The following is a 27085-nucleotide window of genomic DNA, read 5'->3' as shown; positions in this document are numbered from 1 at the left end:
GTCACTACAGATACAGGGAGAGAGTTCCCTAGTGAGACAGATGAACAGCCTACGGGCAACAGTGCAGGAGATACAGCAATATAGTGAGGGTGTAAGACCCTTGATCCTGACTACTCCCTTACATCGCTTTCAGGTGGGGGACGAAGTGTGGGTCAAGGAGTGGAATGAAACTGACTGTCTGAAACCCAAATGGAAGGGGCCATCCCCTATTCTGCTAACCACCCCAACTGCTGTTAAAATTACAGGGAACCCGACTTGGATACACTGGACCAGGGTGAAGCCTGCAGCGACACCAGGCCCATACGACCAGTGGACAGTCGTTCCCCACGCTGATGCCCCTCTCAGATTCACCCTAAGAAGCAAGTGAAGGGACCACAGACCTGAGATGGACAGCGTGACTCTCCTGCTCTTCCTGGCTCACGTAGGCCTGGCTCCCACAACCAGACTGAGCCCCAATTATTCCGAATGTTTGAAAAGTGTACGCTACACGACTGGGACTGGGTATAATATCACCATCGCCCTGATTCACCAATCCCAACCCCCTGAATATTCCTGCCGCCCTGTGGCTCACTGCTCTATTATCACCGCCCTTGGCCCTCAGCAGTTCCACCGCTGCGTTACAGGGAATCGCACCATCTGCCATTCTCCCTCCGCCCCCAGATATTACAATGTGACCCTTAGTGTTGGTCTTCCCCAGTACCAGGTCCAAGGGCCTCCAGGGCGATCCATTACGTCCAAGGGAGGAATCGATGGAGACGGCATCCTGTATTACGTAAACTCTACCCTCGTTCTTGTAGACGGTACTCAAACAGTAGCCACCCTCACCTTTGACATTTGTGCAGCTATGGACAAACATCCCTTGTCCCACAAGTGCGGCAGCCAAGCTTGGCGAAAGGCCTATGCCAATGACCACAAGTATGTTTGTCCCCTTACTCTAGATTGGAGATATGGTTCTCCTTGGCTTTGGCTACCGTGTGCAGCAGACACCCGAGCCTCGGGATGGCAGAGGGTATGTGCCTACACAGGAGGAGGATACCCCGGATGTACCGGCCTGGGTGAATTCCGCAGAGGTAACACCGTCCTCCTGGACTGGCCTATCAGAGGACACGGGATCCCTTGGAAAGAAACCTGGGGCCTCGGTATTGATGGGTCCGGAACGGATCCGCTTACTTATGTCACCATATGTCAGAGCCTCGATGCTAAGCCTCCCACGCATTACCAGACCACCGTCGTGGGCTACCAAAATGTCTACGACGAGATTGCTAAGGCCCAGGCTGTTGCTGCCAAATTCCCACTCTCCGCTGAAGCGAAGAACATGTTCCTGAATCTTGCAGAGAACATAGCTCTCTCCCTTGGAGTCACTAACTGTTTTGTCTGCGGTGGCACTGACATGGGTGAGCAGTGGCCATGGGAAGCGAAGGAGATCACCCAGAGCATGTGGGATGCCCTCAATACTACTAACCTGACGTTCCCGCATCGGCCAAAACCATATGAGTGGGCTCTACGCACCAACGTTGTTGGCTCCCATTGTGTCTCGTGACCTATCGGGAAAAAGTTCACCATTCCTATTGGGGATGCCCCCTGTACTGGGATTCTCACTTCCTACCCGAACGGATTCACTGAATGGTGGAACGCTGAACAGGAGACCCAACTACTTCCTTCTTGGACCGACCCTATTCTGAACCACACTTGGCAATGTGCCTCCAATGTTTCTGTTCCTTGGGTCGCACCTGAGGGATACTATTACATCTGCGGGCGGAGGGCATACGAACAACTACCCCCCGTTGGGCCGGCACTTGTTTTCTGGGCACCGTTCGACCCAGTTTCTTCCTCTTACCCCTGCGAATGGGTGAGACTCTTGGGATCCCCGTGTATATGGAAAAAGGACACGAGCGCCGGAAGAAACGCTCAGGGGCGACCTCAAAGGTTAAGATAGGTGACTGGAAGGACACTGAATGGCCACCTGAGCGAATCGTCCAGTATTATGGTCCTGCAAAGTGGGTGGAGGACGGTACTTATGGATACCGGACTCCTATTTATATGCTCAATCGTATCATCCGCCTGCAAGCAGTGCTAGAGATGCTTACAAACGATTCGGCTATGGCCCTCAATATCCTAGCCAAACAAAACACCAAGCTCATTACTGCGGTCTATCAGAATCGCCTCGCTTTGGACTATCTGTTGGCACAGGAAGGGGGTGTGTGTGGCAAGTTTAACCTTACGAATTGATGACCAGAGTCAAGTGATCAAGGAGATCACCGACCGTATGGTGAAACTCGCCCACGTCCCCGTGCAGACTTGGAACAGTGCATGGGAATGGACCTCTGCCTTGGGCAACTGGTTTCCCACCTCTGGGAGCATCAATGGACTGCTGGCCATGGGTGGCCTTCTCCTCTTGTCATGCTTACTAATTCCCTTATCTCTCCCTTTGTTTTTCAGGTGTCTTCAGTCTACTATGGAGTCCATCGCCGACCGCAGGGCAGCGGCCCAGATTATGTCCCTACAAGTTTATGAGCGCCTCCCTCAAGCTGAAGACCCTTGTGACGGCGACGGGTCCTCCGACTAGCCCATGTTATTTTCCATGATCCGGGCCGCCAGCCCTCTCACAGCGCAGTCCGGCTACAAAGGGGGGAGGCTCCAATAGGGACCTCTCGTCTCGAACCCGGTGAAGACCTCAACGGCTGGGGAGGGTACTAGGGCCCCGGGATCCCTCTGCGACTACTAATGTTTTCCTTTTCTTTTGACCCGCAGGTTATCAAAAGAAATGCCTTTTGTGATGCTTCTCGCCCTCCTTGTTCCTGTCGGACTCGAGCATCAAAGGGGGGAATGTGAGGGAGGAGACCCCAGGGCAGAACCTGTAGAACACCCGCTTTGCGGCTCAAGTGCCTTTCTACGATTACTGCTGCAAGCCACAGTCAAAATATGACTAAAGGACTGTCTTGTCTACCTTACACATATGATGGACTCTTTAACTGCTGTGGATGACTTAAAGGACTATAAGAGCTGTAGAACAAGTAGTTTGCTTAAACAGGATGCAGATGTTATTAGATGACAGTTATGCCACACAGTTGCTAAAGCTTGAAGACCCAGCAAGGGCGTTGTTGCCCTAGTTCTGCAGACCTGAGCCTTATCAATACATTCCTGTGGTTTGTGCAAAGAAACAATGCTTTGTGTGTGTAGCTGAGGTTGCCAGATAAGTTTCATTTCTCTTTTAAAGTAGCAGTTCTCTGGAATGCCGTATGCCTAAGCTGTGAAAACTTACTGATGTGTATTGCGCATGCTTGAATGATGTGGTATGTGCCTAAAGCGCAGGCTCGCTGTAGCTGATATAAATGTAAGTGTCAGGTGACACAGGGCATGCAGTCTTCCTGAGGTTACTCAGAGCTGCGTCTTGGCTGCCAAATAAAGTTTGCTTGGTTTGGATCTGTTTGCCTTCAGTCTTGTGATTGATTGCTATCTGACCTGTTTCATAACTACACTGAGTCCTTCTGCCAAATCTTTTTCCATAATCTCCCAAGTAGAATCATCATACTGAGTACCCAACTCAACCTCCCAATTTCACCTTACACCAATGTTAGGGGAGGTTAGTCCCGAACATATCTGTAAACGGTCATTATAAGCCAGTGCATGCCCACAGAGTTTTTGCACAAACATTCTAAAAAAGGCCTCCTGAAGCAATCATGCCTTAGTGGCAGTAGGTGAAACAACTGAAGAACAGTAAAGCAATCAGAATCCAGGAGACTGTAACTACAGGAGAGGCTGTCAAAGGTGGTAAGTCTGTCATTATCAACCAATTGGCCCAAACATATGCCCCCCTCCCACCTTGTTGGCTTTCTGTAATTTTCACTTCTTTTCCCAGGCCTGGTGGGGAAAGATTTTCCATGGTATGACTGCCAAGTGCATTAAACAGATAGCAAAGAGCATCGTGCTTTCTTTAACAACATTTAGCACTTCTCACAGAGCTGTGACTAGACTGCATGATTTACATGTCAAAGATATCCTCCCTCAGTTTTTCATATCTGCGTGCTTTGGAGGCATTGGCCCTCTATCAGCTCCAACATAGTGCTACCCCACTTATTAAAGAAGAAAGGGCGCAAACAAATCACATCCTTACCGCTTGTGGGAGAGTCGCTGCTTCCTCTTGTGGCAGTCCAGGATCCACTCCTTCTTCACAACAGTTCCACCCATGGCTTTTACCTGGCTGTACTTAGGGGTGTTAAGAAAGGCACATCTGGAAGAGAGACAGTGGAAACAAGGTTAGCTATATTCTGAAGTTCTAATCCCTGGCTCTGCTGCTGACTCAGTATATCACCATGGACTTTTCTCAGATCATAAGGCTTTTTAAAAAGATACTCAGGCACATGAACTTTCAAAAACGGATAGGTCTCTTCCTCAGAAGTGTAGGATGATTCTTTATAACATACAAAGCAAGAAGCAACCTAGAAGTCGGCCCACATGCTATTCCTCTTTTTTGGCTCTTTTAAAAAGCTAATCAAACCTAAAAGGACTCCAGTGTTCCAAAGAAAATTACTAAAACTCTATTCCAATATTGACCCGAGGGCAGTAAACAGCTTGTAAGACACTCACAGGCATGGACTGAATTAACTCTGGATATCCAATGCCAGGGCATGTCTAGCCTCCGGCATCAAATATCCGGTTTAGCACTGCAATCCAGAAGTTAGCAACTCTTCAGGGCAAAAGCGATCCCCAGTTGTTCTTGCTCCCGCCGGTTCTGCAGCCAAAATGGTTCCTGGGACTGCTGCAAGAGGTCCTGGCAGCCATCTTGGAATTGGAAGCAGCATAAGCAGGAACAATCTTGGAAACAACATAAGTAGGAGTGACTGGAGACTGGAAACAGCATAGGGGATCACTCTTTCCCTGAAAAGCCACTAGATGTCCAGGAGATTTAAGGTAGCAGGGTGAGGGGACGCTGAGCATAAATGTGTGTGTGTGTGGGGGGGGGGGGGGGGGGGGGGGGACAGCATTTTTGATGGTGCATTAGTGTGGCAAGGGTGCATGCAACAGTAAGGTATGTGTGCCAATTGGTGCCCCAGCCCATGCTCTACCTATTAGCACACCCCCTAGAGCTTAGGTGCCAGATCAGTTAGATGCGATTTTATAGAATGGTGCTTAGGACACTTATATGTTTAACTGCCAATTTTTATCAGCAGTGATGAATGGCATGTCATTGTAGGCGCCAATATATAGAATTGCCTCCCTAGGGTTTAAAGGGGTTTGGACAATTCCAAGAAGGCAATTCCATAAATAATTATTAACCAAATAGACCTGGGAAAACTACTAGTCAACCCTGGTAGCGAGCTAAAAGGAAAGGATCTACTATTTGGAATCTGTGGACATTTCCCAGTAACTTTCATTGGATAGTGTCTGAAGCACGTTGCTGACTGGGCATGATGCTCTTTGATTTTCTCAGCCTGGCATTGCTTATGTTCTAAATAGATGTGAAATGAGGAAATATTATGAACAATGACCACCCCTCTCCTTCCTTCCTTACATACATGAGATGGGTGCAGTCAGAGGTCCAGTCAGGCTGATATTTGGCGCCCATCTCCAAGGCTTTGTCCCGTAACTGTGCTCGGAAGGGATTCTGAAATCCGCTAAGCACAAAGACTGTTCCCTGCAGGATTTGTTGCAGCTCCACTGCCTCAGCTGGTTTCTTCTGCTTCTTCTTTGCCGGTACTTTTTCTGCCGTGATGGTTGCAGGGGACACAGCAGGGTCTCTCCCAGCAGTGCTAGATGGCACAGATGGTGGAGTTGCTGCTCTCCGAAGTGTGGGGACAGGAGAGGGGAAAAAAAAAACACTAAGAATTCCTTTCCAATTAGTCTGACATGATACTGAACTTTAGAATACTTCAATGTCAACACAAGATCCCTGACTCCTTTTGTCTCTTCCATCTTTCTCTATTCCCTTCTCCATTCTAGGAGGCTGAAGAGAAGTTTGTTCTTTTACTATTTTAATAAGAATACAGTACAGAAAGTTATCACTTCTGTGTGCGTTACATCAAAGCAGCACACACAGAAAAGCACTGTTATTCTGCCAAGGCCCAGAATATTCACTGAATTAAAACTTCAAAAGAAAAAGAAAACCTGAATTCTCCTTTCAGTACCAGGCTATGCAAATATGTGCTGCAGCCTTTCCTTTCCTTTTCCTTGCCAGTGGGAAAGTGGTAAAGGCCATTTGCTGAAGCCATCTGGTGCACACTCTACCCAGTGGGCCTCTCCACCAGTCAAAACCATGAGGGTGGGAATCATGCAAGTCACCTTTCTCCATTCTTCCTTCTTTAATAAAGGCTTTAGAACCCACAAGTATTCCTCTGGGACAGTGCTTCTCAACTCAGTCCTCGAGGCACACCCAAGCCAGTTGGGTTTTCTGTATATCCACAATGAAAATGCATTAGCAAGACTTGCCAACCAAGGAAACAATGCATGCAGATCTCTCTCATGCGTACTCACTGTGACTATCCCGAAAACCCAATTGGATGGGTGTGCCCCAAGCATTAGATTGAGAAGCACTGCTCTGGGACCTCCCAAGAGGTCTACTCTTTAAAGCAGGGGTTCTGAACACACATCTAGTCAGTCGGGTTTTCAGGATATCCACAATGAATATGCATGAGATAAATTTGAATGCACTACCTCTACTGCATGCAGATCTCTCTCACATATATTCATTATGGATATCCTGAAAACCTCACTGGCTGGATGTGTCCCAGGCACTGGGGTTGAAAACTGCTTTAGAGCAATCAAAATGTGAACCAGTTAACTTTTGAGTAAATGCATGCAAAGAACTCTATAGTTATTTCACATCTTGAAAAATAGGCAGGTTTTGGAAGTGGTGGGGAAAGGAGTTCTCTTGAAAGCCAGATTTAAAGGTAGAGCGCTACAGTAAGGAACAGTCAGCACTTGTTTTAAATGTCAGCCACCACAATTAAATTATTCGGATATTGGTGCTGAACATCCAGGTATTGTTGGTCTGTGCAGCACCAGGAATTAACCTGGATAATGGCAATATTAGTGCTAGTATCTGAATAATTATCCACATAGCGGGATAGCAAAAAAAAAAGCAAAGCAGGTCTAAGTTATCCAGACTGTGAAAGTAAATATCACCAATTTCCACGTAACTCCTGGGTCTGTCCTGGCACTAAACCGATAGCACCAAGGCAGTCAATAGATATTTTTCAGTGGCATTATCCCTAGGATTCTATATAGCGCTCCTAGCATTCTGTACTGAAATCCAAGCGTATTCTATAGTGACGTACATAACTTAATTGGCTTAACAAACCAATCAGGGTTAACAGTACTTAACAAGCAATAACGAGCACTAATTGGCAATAAAGCGAATGCTACATACCTGTAGAAGGTATTCTCCGAGGCCAGCAGGCTGATTGTTCTCACTGATGGGGTGACGTCCACGGCAGCCCCTCCAATCGGAACACTTTCCTAGCAAAGGCCTTTGCTAGTCCTCGCGCGGCCGTCTTCCCGCCCGAACCGGCTTGTGTTCGTCAGTCCCATATGTAGCAAAACAAAGGCAAGGGAAGACACAACTCCAAAGGGGAGGCGGGCGGGTTTGTGAGAACAATCAGCCTGCGGTCCTCGGAGAATACCTTCTACAGGTATGTAGCATTCGCTTTCTCCGAGGACAAGCAGGCTGCTTGTTCTCACTGATGGGGTATCCCTAGCCCCCAGGCTCACTCAAAACAACAAACATGGTCAACTGGGCCTCGCAACGGCGAGGACATAACTGAGATTGACCTAACAATTTATCCAACTAACTGAGAGTGTAGCCTGGAACAGAATAAACATGGGCCTAGGGGGGTGGAGTTGGATTCTAAACCCCGAACAGATTCTGAAGCACTGACTGCCCAAACCGACTGTCGCGTCGGGTATCCTGCTGCAGGCAGTAATGAGATGTGAATGTGTGGACAGATGACCACGTCGCAGCTTTGCAGATCTCTTCAATATTGGCTGACTTCAAGTGGGCTACCGACGCCGCCATGGCTCTAACATTATGAGCCGTGACATGACCCTCAAGAGCCAGCCCAGCCTGGGTGTAAGTGAAGGAAATGCAATCTGCTAGCCAATTGGATATGGTGCGTTTTCCCACAGCCACTCCCCTCCTGTTGGGATCAAAAGAAACAAACAATTGGGCGGACTGTCTGTTGGGCTGTGTCCGCTCCAGATAGAAGGCCAATGCTCTCTTGCAGTCCAATGTGTGCAGCTGACGTTCAGCAGGGCAGGAATGAGGACGGGGAAAGAATGTTGGCAAGACAATTGACTGGTTCAGATGGAACTCCGACACAACCTTTGGCAAGAACTTAGGGTGAGTGCGGAGGACTACTCTGTTATGATGAAATTTGGTGTAAGGGGCCTGGGCTACCAGGGCCTGGAGCTCACTGACTCTACGAGCTGAAGTAACTGCCACCAAGAAAATGACCTTCCAGGTCAAGTACTTCAGATGGCAGGAGTTCAGTGGCTCAAAAGGAGGTTTCATCAGCTGGGTGAGAACGACATTGAGATCCCATGACACTGTAGGAGGCTTGACAGGGGGCTTTGACAAAAGCAAACCTCTCATGAAGCGAACAACTAAAGGCTGTCCTGAGATCGGTTACCTTCCACACGGTAATGGTATGCACTGATTGCACTAAGGTGAACCCTTACAAAGTTGGTCTTGAGACCAGACTCAGACAAGTGCAGAAGGTATTCAAGCAGGGTCTGTGTAGGACAAGAGCGAGGATCTAGGGCCTTGCTGTCACACCAGACGGCAAACCTCCTCCATAGAAAGAAGTAACTCCTCTTAGTGGAATCTTTCCTGGAAGCAAGCAAGATGTGGGAGACACCCTCTGACAGACCCAAAGAGGCAAAGTCTACGCTCTCAACATCCAGGCCGTGAGAGCCAGAGACCGGAGGTTGGGAGGGAGTGGGATCCGAAGGAAGGCCACCAGACTCCTCGTCAGAGAAATATCTGATGTCCTCCTCCTCCTCCCACGAGGCCTCACCATCGGTGTCAGACACAAGTTCACGGACCTGTGTCTGAAGCCGTGCCCGGCTCGACTCCGTGGAACCACAGCCACGGTATGGGCGTCGAGAGGTAGACTCCCTCGCCCGCGCCGGCGAAGCTCCCTCCGCCGACGTCGTCGGGGAGCCTTCCTGGGAGGCGACCGCAGTCGGTACCGCAAGCGGCACCGATGTCGGAGACCTCACCCCGGGCAAAGGGCCAGCCGGCGCCTCACTCGACGGTACCGGTGGCGCAAGCACCCCCGGTACCGGAGGGGAAGGGCGCAACAGCTCTCCCAGGATCTCTGGGAGAACGGCCCGGAGACTCTCATGCAGAGCGGCTGTGGAGAAAGACATGGAAGCCGATGCAGGAGTCGATGTCAGAGTCTGTTCCGGGCTGTCCAAAGTGGAGCGCATCGACACCTCCTGAACAGAGAGTGAGCGGTCCTCTCGGTGCCGATGCCTACTGGGTGCCGACTCCCTCAGCGACCCAGAGCTCTCGGTACCGACACGGGAAGGAGACCGGTGTCGATGCTTCTTTGACTTCTTCAAACGAAGCATGTCACCGGAGCTTCCCGGCACCGACGAGGAGGACATAGAATCCAGCCGTCGCTTCCTCGGGGCCGAGGCCGAAGAAGGTCGGTCTCGGGGGGGCTGTACCGCAGGAGCCCTCAGGGTAGGGGGAGACCCACCCGAAGGCTCACCGCCACCAGCAGGGGAATGGACAGCCCTCACCTGCACTCCAGTCGAAGCACCACCGTCCGACGACATCAGCAAAAGTGGAGGTCCCGGTACCACCGACGCCGACGCAGCCTTCCGATGTCTCGGCCCCGATGCAGAGGGTTGATGCCTCGATGCACTCGATGCAGTCGCGGCCGAGAACGGAGGTCTTGACGCTGCCGTCGATGCACTCAATACTCCCGGTGCCAATGCCGACGAACAGCCCGAGAACAAAACATTCCACTGGGCCAATCTCGCTACCTGAGTCCTTTTTTGTAAAAGGGCGCAAAGACTACAGGCCTGCGGGCGGTGCCCAGCCCCCCCACACTGAAGACACGACGCGTGCCTGTCAGTGAGCGAGATTACCCGGGCGCACTGGGTGCACTTCTTGAAGCCGCTGGGAAACTTCGATGACATGGGCGGAAAAATCACGCCGGCGAAACCAAAACTCGTAATTGCGGTAAGGCACCAAAAAAGAGGGGAAGAAAAAATTCGGGTCAAAAACTGGAAATACCAGAAGGGGAAAAAGACCGAAAAGGCCTTCTTCCGAAATCCTTTTTCCTTTTTTAGCGAAAGAGCCAAAAAGACGCGCGAGGTCAACTTAAGGGGCGCGAACGGCGTAACACGACCGTACCGAGCGCGGACAAAAGAAGACTGACGAACACGAGCCGGTTCGGGCGGGAAGACGGCCGTGCATGCGCGGTGCGCATAGGCGCGCGAGGACTAGCAAAGGCCTTTGCTAGGAAAGTGTTCCGATTGGAGGGGCTGCCGTGGACGTAACCCCTTCAGTGAGAACAAGCAGCCTGCTTGTCCTCGAAGAATTAGAATTTACGTGCACAACTCACTAAGTGTATTCTGTAATGCACTGCGCCTAAATTTTAAGGCATGCAGGCAAAAAGGGGCACGGTTATAGGCGTTTTGTGGGCGTTCCAAAATTTACATGTGTTGTTATAGAATAAGGCTCTCTGCACCTTAATCTAAGCGCTGGGATTTATGCCACATTTTCATTGGTGTAAATGGATGCGTGTAGTTTTAGGCGCTAGGATATCGACTAAGTGTATTCTATATACTGTGCCTAAATCTAGGCACCACTTATAGAATACACTTAGGTGGAAATGTTTTCCACACAGATTTTTTTTTAACCGCCATACATAGAATCTGGCCCTATATGACTAATGCTGCTGACATTCCAGGTATGGCCAGAGTCAGCAGCATCTGTTACCTGGATCAATGATGCTGAATTTTAGGCCGACTGTTTATACTACCCTGATGAAGGGGTTCGGGAACAAACACCAACTTCTTCCCACAGATTCAGAAATTAAACACTACTGCACTGAAGCTCTACCCAAATATCACTGTCAAGTCAACTCCTCCCTCCCCCCAAAAATAAGACAGAGTCTCTTACTGCTCCTTTGAGCTTCCAGCTCAGTTGGATTAAGGATTAGGATCTGGCCTTCTTTCACAACTATCCAAGGATTTTTTTCTCTACTTTAAAACACCCCTACCCCAACATAGTCTTTGTAAGTGCAGTGGTAGCCACTTTATCTAGGATCAAAGGGGAACTCCAATCATTTGCCCATAATCTCGCCTCTAGGTGTCACCCTTGAGCAATGAGAATGACTGCCTCCCCCTAGTGGCTGCAAATGCTGCATCTGCAGTATTCCCATCCCCAGTAGGGATTGACCCAGACACCTTAAATTCAGATCAGTTTATTCATTTGATACTGAAACCAAAAAACTGCTCAAAACAGTGCATACGAAAGTAATGAATGTTCACAGCACAACAAAATTTTTTTTTTGTGTGCTACTAGGCAAAAAACATTTGTCCTATACTAAATTCAGTGTGCGTATTCCAAATCCAAAGTCAGAATTGTGGTAACACGTCAGGAAATTTTGTTATGCATAGGTTTGCCCAAATGAATTAATCACTTGGAAAGCATTGAATAATTTTTTACAGAACGAGTTTTACTCCAACAATTAACTGATCTATAGCAAAGTTTTCGTAGTAAACAGTATATGAAAATGAAATGAAATAAAATTTCAAAAAAGTCTCATATTCCAGTTTAAAAGTCTTACTTCAGCAAGGCCCAGTACTGTTAAAAGTGCTTCAGGCATCTGCTTTTGTGTTTGTGACCGGTCATATTTTCCCGCTGCAAAAACCAGCAGTAGTCCCCCATCATGTTGGGATTCCAGCAGCCTTGATATCTGTTTTCCATTGTAGAAATGTCTTTATGGAACCTCTCTCCATGTTCGTCACTTACGTGTTCCAAATTGGATGGGAAAAAGTCAAGATGGGAATGTAAGAAATGCATTTTCAATGACATTCGGCAGCCAAGTTGTTCATATGCTTTAAGCATGTTGTCTACTAGTTCAGCATAATTTTCAGCTCGTCTGTTCCCAAGGAAGTTCTGCACTACTAGCACAAATGCATCCCAAGCTGCAAGTTCCAGGGAGTTGAGTTTTGTTCTGAATGTGTCATCATGCATTAGTTTGTTGATTTCGGGGCCAATAAAAATTCCGGCCTTTATTTTAGCCTCAGTTTTCAGTGTGCTAAACATTTCCTTCAAATACTGGAAACCATTTCCATCACGATCAAGTGCAATTACACATTTTTTTATTAAACCAAGTTTAATGTGAAGTGGTGGAAGATAAACTTGAAGTGGATCGACCAGTGATTTGTGTTGTACATTGTACTGACCAACTGTGTGCTCGACTCTGAGAGGCCACTGTCTCATTTTGTAATGATTTTTGTCATCACGACTGTTCCATAGACACAAGAAACACATATGCTTTGTGTTCCCTAACTGTAGGCCAAGCAGCAATGCTACCACTTTCAGATAAGCACAAATATTCCATTTATGTTCAGAGTATTTGATCATTTTCAAAATTAACTCCACAGAAGAATGGGTCTCTTTCATTCCAACCCCATGAGCCAATGGAACAGATGGTTTTTCATTACCATTGTGCAACAAGGCAATTTTCAAACTCGTTTTGCTACAGTCTATGAATAGCCTCCATTCATCGGGAACATGTGTACCATCTAACTCCATCATAAGACCATTTACATCAGTACAGAAACAGACCGCTTTCTATTGCATAGTATGCAGCTAACTTTGGTGTGTCGATGACGAAAGTGTGAAGTTGTGGTGCTTCGTTGTAGCAAATTTCATTCCCGAAGTCTAGAAGCTAGCAGTTCTGACTAGATAATGACAGATCTCTTACCAGATCATATAAATCTGATTGGCTCAGCAAGTGTGGCTGACCCTCCAGTTGTTCTGGATCAGGAAATACATCATGCCAATCAACATCTTCTTCTTCATCAGGATCAGAAGCATCAGTTTCAACTGCCGTTCCTGTTGAAGGAGGGGCAGGCACTGGATTCTCTACATCGTGTGGTACTGGTTTAAGAGCACACTCAGTCAGGATACACAATTTGTGACTTGTTTCTTTTTGAATATCCGGCGATTTTAGTCATGCAAAAATAAGTCTGAATGGTGACTTTTCTGCTTATGCCAAACCATCGGCACTGCAAAAGCCATTCCTTTCCTTTTACCATTTAACCATTTATCATTTTACCATGTAGCAGAAATTGTCCAGATCGTTAACACATTTGCGTCTATCCATCTTGCCTTATATACTTACTGCTGACATCAGCCAATAGACCTGTCTGAGCGCATCCGGACAGGTCCGGGCATGTCCGTTGGAATATTTCCAATATATAATGCATTAATATTATAAGTGAATAGGCTTTGCATGTATAACTTAAAATCTAGACGTGTCAGGCAAATTCGGAGTTCATATTTGGAATCGGCGGGTTCAATTTAGCATAAATCACATGTTTTTCTCTCAGTAGCAAAATCATTGTTGCGTTGGTTATCTAATGTAAGGAGGAAGACCTCAGAATGTCCAGCCTTAAAAGCACTCTGGTGCTATGTACAGGCATGGAACCAATCTTCAAGGGTCAAAAAAAAATACTCTCTTATTTTGTATGTCATTTGAACATGTATCAAAAACCTTTCTATATAAATTACTAATTAAAAAAAATGCTGATCACCTTGAGGTAGTACCCCTGAAGAAGCTAATAACAGAATAAAATGATGGTCACCGGCGGGTGTTAGCTGTTGGTTTCTTTACCCATGTTTCAATTAAGTAAAAATAGAATTATAAATATGGGAGGAAGTGACGTCACGCTCCGTTATGGAGGTCTAATAGCGGAGCTCCCGACATCCAGCCTGGAAAAACGAAGCTTTTAGCTACATTTAGCGTTTTGAAATAGCCTTGTTGGCGGATTAGAGCGGCGAAAGACGAGCGATACTAGAGATGTCGAACACTAAAACTAAATCAGCGGATTTAACCGCCTTTGCATACCGTCAGCGGGAGGCCAAAGAAATAACGCGGGCCGCGAACCCAGACGCAAACGAAAGCGCCATGCGGTCACGCTCACCATCGCCTCAACAAGAAAGAGGGGAAGATGGAGATAATGAGTTGCTACCCGATAAATGGGAGCAGCTTAAAACTTGGTTCCAAGATATTAAAACGGAAATGAAAGAGATGCGCAAGGACTTTGCTCAACGGAGCAGAACTCCGAGGAGAAATTACAGAGTTAGGGAACAGAGTTAATGAAGTGGAAATCGGCCTGGAAGAGCACGCAGACTCCCTAAATACCATCGAGGCTACCGTGCAGGAACAGCGCAAGAACCTACGCTTTCTAACAGATAAAGTGGAGGACTTAGAAAATCGGAGTCGGAGGTCTAATATTAGGATACGGGGGCTCCCGGAATTACCAGAGCATAATGATTGCGAACAAGTTGTGAAGGACCTAGCAGCCCAGCTCCTATCTACATCGGAGCAGGTGGTTACCTCTGAAGAAATAAAGATTGAAAGGGCGCATCGGGCGCTAGGGCCGCAACGGGCCAATGTACCCAAAGACATAGTGGCCTGCTTCACTGAATATAAAGTTAAGGATCAACTTATGCACAAAGCACGGGCGAATAGCCCGATCACATGGAATACCTATCCGCTGGAAATATTTCATGACATCTCGGCAACTACACTTAAGCGCAGACGAGAATTACAACCACTTACAGCGCAGTTGCGAGCAGAAGGGATAAAATATAAGTGGCAACATCCTTTTGCCCTGCTATTTTATAAAGCTGGTAAACAGTGCAGAATTACATCATTGGAGGAAGCCCAAGAGCATTTGGACCAAGGAGCAATGGCGGAACCTACGCACTCAAGCCGCCCAAAGGCTACCCCACAGAATAGCACCAAAGCGCGATGGCAGCGCGTCTCGCAGGGGCGAGGAAGGCTGAGAAGGCAGCAATCGGGTCATACAGGGCCCAACCAACGCTGATGGATTACAAATAGTGGAATTTGCAATGAGCCAAGATTGACATCATCGAAGGGGACTATAATGGCGCCTGATTGAACAGTGTACAGCAACACCAGGCTGGTAATGTTTCGGGATTGCATTCACTTACCTCCTTGGCATGTCATACCCAAGGGGAAAGATATGTCTTACATGGGTTTTGGGGAGGAGGGGAGGGGGGGGGGGGAGGTAGGGACCTGGGAAAGGGAAGTCAGTGGTAATTTCATAACTGAAATCTGTTATATCTATGGTTGATAAAGAATTGAAAGTTGTTACTTTAAATGTAAGAGGGCTTAATTCACCTACAAAACGAAAGTTAATGTTTAAAGATACGATACGTTTGCTGGCCGATATAGTCCTTTTGCAAGAAACTCATTTGAAAAAATCGCATGAGAAACTGGTGAATCATGGACGGTATTCTGTTATCAAGTTTTCCTCCTGTGCTGTCATGCCTAAAAAACGAGGGGTTTTGATAGCGCTGGCAGCGTCTCGGCCATGGCAGGTTTTGAAAACTATAAGTGATAAAGAAGGGAGATACCTATTGATGGTGGTTTCTGTATATAATACCATTTATACTATACTCAATGTGTACGCCCCTAATCAGGGGCAGGGCCCTTTCTGGGAGCAGATAGAACGGGTTCTGAAACAACACCAGCAGGGCCATTTATTATTGGGAGGGGACTTTAATGTCACCATACACCCCCCTATGGATAATTCCACAGGATCTGCAACATATGCCAAAGCAGATAGAAAACTATTGAAACAGTTAATGGCCCGATGGGGACTGATAGACATTTGGCGAGAGAAACATGGTAATGAGAGGGATTACACATATTACTCCCCCAATTATAAGTCCTATTCTAGAATAGATGGCTGGTTAGGAGATGTTAATATAGCAAGAAAGACACAAGATACCAGCATAGAACCTCGCACGTGGTCTGACCATTCTCCAGTAGTGCTAACACTTGCCCTAGGAGCTCATTTTGTAGGCATAAGATATTGGCGACTAGACGACACCTTACTATATGATGAGAGAAATGCACAGGAGATAGAACAATATATTATGGAATATCTTAAATTCAATGATACAGGCGAGGTCAGAGTGAGCACCTTGTGGGAAGGCCTAAAGGCAGTGACTAGAGGGCATTTAATAGCACTACGAGCCCATATATCAAAAACTCGCATGGACCAGGAAAACAATATTAGGAAAGAACTCAGACAAGCAGAACAGAAACACAAAACACAGCCAGATGACATTAATGAGGCAGAAAAGTTACACCAGTTGAGATTAGCACTTAATGAACTCCAACTGGAAAGCCTAGCGGCGCAATTACAACAGACTCAACAAGAACACTTCGAGTTTGGGGAGAAAGCGGGTAGGCTTTTGGCCAATAAGCTTAAAAAACAAGCTCAGCGGAACCATATAGGGGGGATACGAGATGCGAGTGGAGAGCATATCACACAACTAGATCAAATACAGAGAACCTTCTTAGAATACTATACCTCACTATATGAGAAAGAGCCCACAATAGAGCCAGCAATCGTGGAACGATATTTGAAAGAGAGTGGTATCCCCCAATTGCGGGGAGTGGAGAGTGAAACAATGTCGGCCCCCATAACATCGGAGGAAATTAAATGGGCGATTAAGGATAGTGCGCATGGGAAAGCACCAGGCCCTGATGGGTACACTATAAAATTTTATAAAACATTTGCAAAGCACCTGATCCCAATATTAGAGAGGTTATTTAATGAGCTGGAAGAGGTTCAAGAGATACCACAAACATGGAAGCTAGCAGCAATAACACTGCTCTTAAAACCAGGCAAAGATCCCCAACAATGTAGCCCATACCGATATCCTTGCTCAACGTAGACTATAAACTTTTCACGAAAATATTAGCACATAGGTTACAAAAACAGCTCCCAAACCTAGTTCATGAAGATCAGGCGGGATTCATCATAGGACGACAAATGTTTGACAACATCCGAAGCCTCATTCATACTATCCAGTACACACAAGATGAAAAAATACCAGCAGTATTATTATCCATCGACGCAGAAAAAGCGTTCGATCGCGTTGATTGGGCATACCTCTTTGCGGTGCTTCGGCAGGTGGGAATAAAGGGACGTTACCTACAATGGCTACAACTTCTATATAAAGACCCGAAAGCAATATTAAAAATTAATGGGTCATATACAGCGGCCTTCCCGCTTCGGCGGAGCACTAGGCAGGGGTGTGCCCTCTCCCCGCTTCTGTTTGCTTTATCGGTAGAGCCGCTCGCTTGTATATTGAGAAATGATGAGGAAGTGGGGGGCATAGTACGAGGGCGAAAAGAGCAAAAACTTCTGCTCTTTGCTGATGACATACTACTCACTCTTGCGCAGCCTGCAATATCAGTACAAAAAGCAATAGATCACGTGACATATTATGGAGCAGTGTCGGGATTTAAACCCAATCTAACTAAATCTACCCTATTAAACATAACAGTACCGAAGGAAGAGATACCGGCCCTGCGAGACGCATTTCCATTTGCCTGGGCACAAAAATCCATTAAATACTTAGGAATACAGATCACACCCAAGACAGAAGATTTATTCCAGGCTAATTTTCCAGCAAAGATAGCTGAACTCTTTCAAGAACTAGATAGATGGGAGGGCCTCAATGTATCTTGGAAAGGGCGTATCCATGCTATCAAGATGATGTTGCTCCCTAAATTATTATACTTATTTCTAGCACTGCCCATACCGATACCTGCTTCCTTTTTTTCGCAATTAAATAAGAAAATGTTTCGATATATATGGAGGAAGAGGCCTCCACGGGTTAATAGAGCCACGATGTATCAAACACTAGACCGAGGGGGTATGGGAGCACCCAATTTTTATCTATATTACCAAGCAGCACAATTAAGAATACTAGCTGACTGGGCTCCAGGGGCAATAAAGAAATGGATGCATTGGGAGAGAGCATGGATAGGTAGATACACGATAGAGGATATATTGTGGATATCAGGGAGAGAACTGACATCTATACTGCAGGAACTACCTATTAGTTTAAAACACCCTCTCCAAACATGGTTACAAATTAGAAGGCATATGTTCCCGGAAAGGAAATATTACCGAAGAACAGCAATACGGTGGGCGGAGGGTTTCCCACTGGGGAGATCAGAAAAGGTATTTGACAACTGGGCAAAAGCAGGCTTATACACACTGGGACAGGTATGGGCGGAGGGCAACATGATTAGTTTCCAGGAACTTCAAGAAGAATATGGTTTAACGGAAAAAGATCTTGTTTATTATTGCTGTTTGCGTAACTTTATTAAAAGACGAGCACAAGACGAATTAGATTTAGAAGAGACAACCCTCGAATTAGCAATGCGCAGGGGAGGGGGCAGAGGTAGTATATCCCGGATATATCTTGCATTAGTGGGTAGGACAGACCCTCAAATTATTTATCATAAGAAATGGGAAAAGGTGTTACAATGTACACACCCTAGAACAACATGGATGAGCAACTATAAATATCTGCTCAAGGCATCCCCAGCACAATCTATCAATGAAAACGGACACAAGCTATTGTATTGGTGGCATTATACCCCGGATAGATTGCAAAAGATATATCCGGGGACCTCGGGAAAATGTTGGCGGGGATGTGGCCTTCAGGGTACGTTCTACCATATTTGGTGGACATGTCCGAAAGTGGAACTGTTCTGGGAGGCAGTAGTGAAGTTGGTAAATACAGTGTTGCCTCAACCATACCCAAAGAAGGCAGAACATTGCCTCCTCCATTTCCAGCCCAGCTCACTTCCCAGTGGACAACATAGACTGGCTACTCAATATTTTGTAGCGGCCAAGATAGCCTTAGCTCGAGCCTGGAAACAAGCAGAAACACCAGCATTACAACTGATAGCTCGCAAAGTAGACTTTCTATATCAGATGTCGAAATTGACTGCTAAGAGGAAAGGCACCATGAAAATATTCATGAACATTTGGTCAATATATGAACAATCTCAAGAACCAGAATCAACGCCACTGACTTTGGGAGGGAGGGGGGGAGGGGGACCATAAACAAGAATTGGTTGATGATATCTGACGTTATTTTGTTATGGTTGTAATTTGCTATATTACCAATAAAATATTTGGGGAAAAAAAAAAAAAAAAAAAAGAATTATAAATATGCAGGGGGGATGTTTATATTAATATAGAAAGTCTTCTTCAAAATTCAAGACTACCCATGCATCCAACTTCTCTTGCATAAGCACGCGTCTGTGGAACGCACTGCCACATGTGGTGAAAACAACTTACGATCACCTAAAATTCAGAAAATTATTAAAGGCTCACCTATTCGGAAAGGCATACCCGACTGACCCAACTTAAATGCCTCAACCCTGCAACACTTCACTATCAAAGATTGTACTGGACATTAACAAACCCTTCTACCTCTAACCCAACTTGACTGAATCTTATCTTCCCCATCCCACTTTTGTACTTATCCCCTACCGGACTTGGCGAATGCCTTTACAGTATTATGTAAGCCACATTGAGCCTACAAATATGTGGGAAAATGTGAGATACAAATGTAACAAATAAATAAATAAATTATTGCTGTGCACACTCCTCTGGTATATTTGCAGTTCGACAGTGGGAGAGATTATTATATTAAACATGGGGAATAGATGTTGGCACTATGTAATATATAGGAAGTGGGTTAAGACTCCGATTTCACCCTCCTCACCTTTCATCTTTTTCGAAGCTGGCTGTTCTGTAGGGCTCTCTTTTGGGCGTGGCGAGGCTTTGGCCTGCTCCTTGGAGACAGATTTCTTTGCTGAAGATGTCACTTGAGACTCTTTGCTGAACTCAAACTTCTTCTTCACCAGGGTGGATTCCTGGGGGTGAAAGTGTTTGGAAATGAAGTTTAAAGAAAACCCATCTGCCAATCTTTTTTATTCCCTTCATTTTTAAACATACAATAGGCTAAAACTTTGAGGTTAACAGCATAAATTGCTCAGGTTTAAAATTTGAGGCTGCCTGTCACGTAAAACTTTAGGCAGGACATTTTGACGTCTGATCAAAAGCTCTGCATTTAGGACAAAGTGGGCTGAGATGCTGTGGAAAGGGGCCAAAAATGCGCAGTAATATGAAAGTAGGAAACCATAAACAGCTGTCCTTAAACAAAAAAGTATCTGTTTACATGCGGAAAAACGTACTTAGGCATCTTGACTTAAAACTGAAAAACAGGTTGATAATCCACTTAATTTTAAATGAGATTTCCCCTCCTCCTCCCCCCACCAGAATATTGTCCCCAATAATTTATTTTCAAAATAGAATCAAAAACTAGAATTTTATAGCAGAGAGGCAAAAATCCCTCCCAGTTTGACTAAGCAGAATAGGTGTTTATCCCTAGGTGCACTTGCTTTCTTACCATACCTTTGGTGAGGGAGTTTTGGCAGAGGGCTTCTCCGGCGTCCCTGTCAATAAACCAGGCTCTCCAGCACTGCTGGCCCGGAGTGTTGCTGCTGCGTAACTTGGAGCTGGCTGATCATTATTCTGTGAGGCTTAGAAAGAGATACAAAAGTAGTGAATTAATTCTGGCCAAAGTAGAAAACAGGACCTGTGCTAAGCACCTGAATTTTGGCATACAATTAAAAAATACCTATTTTAAACAGTAAATAGGCACCTACAATTTGGCTGATCAGCCTGTGCTGAACATGCCTGCTTAATGGAGCTAGCACTCCATGGTCCTCCCCAACCCTCTCACAAATAAAAAATATACGTGAGGGAGCCATTAGACTCCCTCCCCACATGTTCCCTGCCTCTCATGGTCCCCCCCTGGCATATCCCCTTCCCTCCTCGCTATCAAGTTGTAATAGGGCAAGTCTCCAGCCACTCTTCACCCTCCTTCCCGACTTGTACCCCTTCTCAACACCCATAAAGTCTCTCTCTTGCATTCCTATAGCTAAGTTGGGAAAAGGACCTTATCTTGGCCTGGTCTGGCTGAATAGTAATTGAAGGGCTTATTTCCAAAAGCCCACTGAACCCATTTTAACTGCATCAAAGCAAGGGTTCAAGATCTAGCTACGCTCCCACCCTCCAAAGCAAAAAATATTGTCAACTGCAATTCCAACTTTTGGAATGGCCTTGCTATAGACCTGCCCAATTATCCAGTTCTAGGAGGGAGACATTTAGGCTAGTTCTGGTTTTAAACATATCCCAAAGCAGTGTGGGATTTGTAGTCCCTATTCTATCCATTGAAATCAGTGAAGCAGGCCCCATAATGCATCAGAAATTTATTTTTTATTTATGTTAATTTATATACCTTATCTTATTGCGACTGCAAAACAGAACGGTTTACATATGTATAAAAACAACTAGTGTATACAAATAAACAAACATAGGAATTCCATTCATGGCAGGAAAGCACAGCAAACCAGAATAAACTACATAATAAAATCAGTACAAATAAAAAAAAAAAAAACCTAATATACAGTTAAGCTACCCCTTTTTTTCTTTTTCCTTATAACCTTATCTCATTATGCTAAGTTCTGTTCTACATAGCTTATAAAGAAAAAGGTTTTCAAAAGAACAGGATGGTCAGAAATCCAGGTCTGACCTAAAATTTTCCTCTTGTTCCTAAAATTTATTTTTCATTTCCCACAAGAGGTGGAGTAAACATACATTTAGAAAAGCTAAACTTGGCTGCAGGCGTAGGTCAAACACATTTTTGATCTCAAAAATTAATTATACTGGTAGGCAGCAATATTCTTTTTCCATAAGAACTTATAGCTCATTTTTTGCCAAAAGTAGACTTAGCAGGTTTTGGAAATAAGTCCTTCAATTGTGGATTGATTTGATTTGATAAACTGCTTAATACATTAAAGTGTCAAAAAGGTTTACAACAAAATAAGACAAATTACAATAAATTGGGAAAAAAATACAATCACAAAATATAATAAATTACAATAAAAACTTATATAGTTGTAACAAACAATAAAAATAAAGCATAATTCTAGGTGACCCAGAACCATATCCTTCTCATCACCAGGAATGGAACATAAAAACACTTGGTCACTTTAACTGTAGAATCAGGTGTCTCAGCCTACAGAGATCCCATTCCCAGCTATCAGTTGCAGTAAGAAGCAAAGCCTACAACACCTAAGAATATACAACCTCTCAACGCCCATTCAAGATGCCAGGAGGTCATGCCCTAGAAAAATAAGGGTCACCAACTTCTCTCTCCCAAACCTCCCCACTGAGGCATTAACTCCCTCCGATGAGACAATCTCCTCTTCCTATTGCCCCAGGAGATTGGAATGCTCTAGCATTCCAAACATTATTAAAGTCAACCTGTGGTTCTTTCCAGGGCAAGAACAAAGATTAAAAGGAGCTCAAAATGGAACTTAAAGACACTGCCAAAACAAGACCACCCAGGAATGTCTTCCTTTTTAATTATTGTCAGGTTGCTGCAATTTTTCATGTTATCACAAACCTAATCTGTCCTTAAAGGCCTTCTTGGAAGCTTCACTTTTGTAGAGGGGCAGAGAGCCGGTTCTGTAAATTGTTCCCATCATTGCTTCCCTAGCTGGAAGGAAGGGAAGAGGAGCTCTGACATATATATGACGTTGCCTGCTGAAATATTATCTTGAAAGAGAACTGGAGCTACATAGGCTCCACCATGCCCGAGGGTTAATGTTTAGCCTTCACAAAATTCTCCATTTCTCTATCAGAGGGAAAGAGGGAGATGTATGTATTTTTGGTGCAAACTTGATGGAATTCCACAACTTATAAGCCTGAATCATGGATTTATTTTATAATGAATTTTCCTAACAGATAGGAACCCCAACAAAAACGCAGAATAGAAACGAAAGCTCCTTCGCAATGGTGGATAAGCTACCAACTGTGGAAGGAGAGAGGAACAGTTCCCCTGCAATATGTTAAACACAATACAGGCAGTCTAAGCAGCAGTGTCACATGATCAAAATGTGAATAACCATAAATTCAATTAGCTGCGGTATTTTGCAATAATTGCAACTTACAATTAGTTTTGAATTTATTCCACCATAAATTAAAAATTTCCAAGTCTCCTCTTCTGATGCAGGTCCTAGATCACAAAGGTAGACCTTGTCTATAACGTTTCAAGTCTGATTGCGGCCTTCCAGCAGTAAGGCCATTAGAGCTGGACACAGGTTAGGTCTCACAAACGACCTGTACGACAGCACGATCACTTCTTCTTTTGTACTAGATATATTTATTTATTTATTATATTTGTACCCCGCTCTGTCCCACATACAGCAGGTCCAGTGCGGCTTACATAGTAAAAGAAAGCATCTTACCTGGTAAAGAATACAGTAAAAACAAGGAAATGTAGGAACAGTATTATAAATTGTGATGATCATAACTACTTACATTATGAAAGGCATTACAAAGGACATGTGAAAAGAACGTAATGAACTAGAATAGGGAAAGTGGACAAGGATATGATAGGTGAAAGGGAAGGAGAATGGGAGGGAAATGGTAAAGGATGGAGGGAATCTGCTTTATTTCAACTAGAGAAAAGGAAGACAAAGTTTAGTGACATGTTTTACCTTTGGGGGAAAAGAGCGGAGATTTAGCAGATCGATTGAAGAAAAGGCTGCCAGGCTTCATCCCGCTTGAGTTGCTCTCTTCCTCCTTCACCACAAATTGTCCTAGCTTGGTGACTCTCTGTTCCAGGAGTGAAAAGAAACTGGGTCAATGCAGAATACAGCCTTGAAGTGACTGCTCTGTCATGGCAAAAGAATACAAAATCTACTTACTGGGGTAGAGGCTGAGGAAGCAGCAGGCTGGGCCTCTCCGGGGTCAGGAGGAGAATGGAACCGTATAAAGGATAGTCCATACGACAGATTCTAAATGAGCAGAGAGGGTGAGTCAGGAGGAAAGTAAGAATATGGCCAACCCAGAAGAGACAGGCAGGATTTATTTTCTAGAAGTGGCTCCTTAAAAGTTGGCCACATAAGTTTGGTTCTTTCTGAAATTTAGGACAGCAAAAAAACTGCAAATTTCCTCTCTCAAAACACCTCATCAAAGCAGTCTTAGTTTTGCCCAGGTATACAGCCTGCATTTCACTTTCAGCAGCTATATAGTGAAGAATCATCCTGCCAAGCACTGCCCTATTCCCACTTCACAGCTCAGGCTGCTGCCATGCCAACAATCTCTGATTCTGAATGTGGTTGGCTCCTTACCTTGTTGTAAGGCTGGGTGCACACAATCTTCACCCGGTCCCATTTCTTCTCTGCTGTCCCCTTCACAAGCTTCTCTGGCCCGAACATCCGAACACGATTTGAGTTGCTGCTGTTCTTGCTCTCTGTTGGGGACATGAAGGAGGAGGTGACCAGGATCACCTAAGTAAAAGAAAAAAGGGTGTGTAGAGATAAAACCATTATCATCATCGTCGGATCACAAAATTATCCTAATAGAGTCGAGGGACTGTAACATTAGATCACACATTAGTATAATATAGAGTCTGACAACATCTAGGGAGGAAGTCAGGTGGTAGCAGTTAACCAAGTTATTGTTGGTTCAGTTGTGGGGGATGCAGTAGGCTGTTTACTATACTGAACTGCTTGGTTGAATTGTTGCATGCAATGTTTCAAGAGGCCAAATCCTCTAGCTTGCCACTTAGTGTATCTTGACCAGGTGAAAAGTATGAGTTACCTGTAAGAGGAAGAACAAGGAAACTATGATGATCTTGGTTTCCCAGAGTGGCTTCAATAATACTGTGTTTAACAGAGACCGGGAGACTCTCTCAGCAAGCATGCAGTGGAAAATTCAAATGCCAAGAGGCAAATAATTATTTTTCCAAGTGATAGGGAGTCTAGTCCTCCGACTCAAATAACTAGTCTCCAAGGTGTCTTAACAAGCAGGCCCAATTGTATAGCTGGAAATCGGGCAAACCCAGGCCCCTCATCCTCCAGTTTGCAACCATGAATTCATAATGCAACCTCCAAGAAAACTGTCCCAACTCCTTATGTAATGCCCAAAGATCCTTCTTTAAAACCCAGAGAGGGAGAAGCCTATGTCCTTCTAATTCAAAGCAGTTCTTCTCATCAATGAAAGGGGAAGGCTTTGGTCAAGCCCTTTACTGAAATCTAGTTTGATCTAACATTTTAGCCACATCTAATCTACAGATTTTAGAAGTTCAAAGTCAGCTCAACCCCCAAATATGTAAAAGATTAAAAAGACCGAGTCCTTTCTTTTCAAATACAATATTTCGTTCTTTAGTACAATCCTTAGTGCTGTCCAAGTTTGATTATTGTAATGTTTGCTCAGGTTTGAAAATCTCTTATCAAAAACTTTCAAACAGCCCAGAACACTGTGGCTTGTCTTGTATGCAAAGCCCGTCGGTTCACCAAATCAGCCACTCTTCAAGTTGCATTGGCTTCCTATAAATGCAAGCATCACCTTTAAACTGTGTGCTCTTGTTCAGCAAATTTTGTTCTGTCTTCTACCCAATTATATGCAACACTTGCATATAATCGGGTAGAAGACAGAACAAAATTACCATCATGCAATGCCCATCCTGAATCAAGAGACTACTTCTCCATTTTCTGAATTGTAAGAATCTCTGTTGCACGATGCCAGTTTCTCATACCAAGCTACTAAGCAATGGAATTCCCTCCAAAAGTCAATTAGGTGTGTTTCTGATTACCTAAAATTTTGTAAATTGTTGAAAGCATTTTTATTTAGTGAATTCTTTGCCACTGTTGACCAATGTAATTCCCTTAGCTAGGTTATTGTCAAATAAGTCATTCTTCTGCGTCTTTTGTTTAATCCTTATTGTACTTTGCTTTAAAGTTTGATGCAAGCCACATTGAACCTGAACTTGTTTGGGATAATGTGGGATAACATGAATTAATGAATTTAAAAAGATATATATATAAAAATGAATGAAACCTTGCCACTTATGTCTCAGGTCCGTCCGCTTGAGACGATAAAGCTTTCAATCTCCCTAAATTTAGCTTAAACCCCGAAAAATCCCCATACTCATGAAAACTCTCCATTAGTGTATGGAGGGAGTGTTTGGGGTCAGTCAAATGAACTAGCAGATCATCTGCGAATGCTGCAATTTTAAAGACCCTATGCTGACCCCTCGAATGTCTGGGTTAGCTTCAACCTCTCTGATTAAGGGATCTAAAAAAACAAACAAAAGTGAGGAGATGGGGCACCCTGCCAAGTTCCATTAGATATTACAAAAGAGTCAGAAAGCAGTCCATTGACCCCCATTCAGGCTTTTGGAGAGCAATATAAAGCTTTCACTGCCCCAATAAAGAAATCTCTTAGGCCATATTTTTGTAAAACAGCAAATATAAAAGGCTATGAAATCCTACCGAATGCTTTTTCAGCATCAAAGCTAGTTAACAGAAGAGAGATTCTCCCTTTGCACCTTCTCCAAAGAGGCCAGAATTTTATGAAGGTTTATTGCGGTTTTTCTGTCTTGGACAAAGCCCACCTGTGGGTCTGCTAACAGCACTGGCAGCACCTGAGACAAGCAGTTAGCAAGAATCTTTGCCAATAGTTTTGCTTCGTAATTTAACAAAGAGATTGGGCGATAAGATTCAGGTAGAGAGTAATCCTTTGGTTTTGGGAGCAGTACAATTTGAGCCAGCAAGAGTGATTCTAGCAGACAATTCTCCGATATGATCCTATTCAACATCCTTTTCACACAGTCTTGTAGCAATTTGTAAACGTGGCCCGAAGCCCATCAGGACCTGGAGCTTTATGTGTAGGGCTTTCACGAATCACCAGCTTGATTTCATTCTCTGAGATGAGTATTTGTAAAAGCTGTAGAGATTCCTCAGAAAGAGAGGGGAGATCTAAGCTGGCCAAATAGATATCACTATCAAAGCTCTGTCTATCCGCTGAGCGGTAAAGTGCCTTAAAAAATAAAATCCCTAAAAAGAGCTACAATCTCTTTATCCTCTGTAACCAAGTCCCCCAATGGACTATTCCCTTCCATCTC

General features: G+C 44.8%; 1 protein-coding gene across 2 annotated transcripts in view; it reads right to left on the bottom strand.

The window, feature by feature from the left end:
* XRCC1 (X-ray repair cross complementing 1) overlaps positions 1-27085 on the bottom strand; it is a 204668-nt gene that overhangs the window by 114315 nt on the left and 63268 nt on the right. For both annotated transcript variants that reach the window (XM_030211610.1, XM_030211611.1), the window contains 7 exons: positions 24309-24467; positions 23883-23972; positions 23673-23790; positions 20518-20645; positions 19826-19976; positions 5517-5775; positions 4115-4231 (listed from right to left, as the gene is read on the bottom strand). In XM_030211610.1, the coding sequence (XP_030067470.1) occupies positions 4115-4231; positions 5517-5775; positions 19826-19976; positions 20518-20645; positions 23673-23790; positions 23883-23972; positions 24309-24467 (1022 nt within the window). The remainder of the gene's footprint in view (positions 1-4114; positions 4232-5516; positions 5776-19825; positions 19977-20517; positions 20646-23672; positions 23791-23882; positions 23973-24308; positions 24468-27085) is intronic.

The sequence above is a fragment of the Microcaecilia unicolor genome, chromosome 8 (assembly GCF_901765095.1).
Source record: "Microcaecilia unicolor chromosome 8, aMicUni1.1, whole genome shotgun sequence".
NCBI classification, from domain to species: domain Eukaryota; kingdom Metazoa; phylum Chordata; class Amphibia; order Gymnophiona; family Siphonopidae; genus Microcaecilia; species Microcaecilia unicolor.
This window is presented reverse-complemented; position numbering and strand designations above follow the sequence as displayed.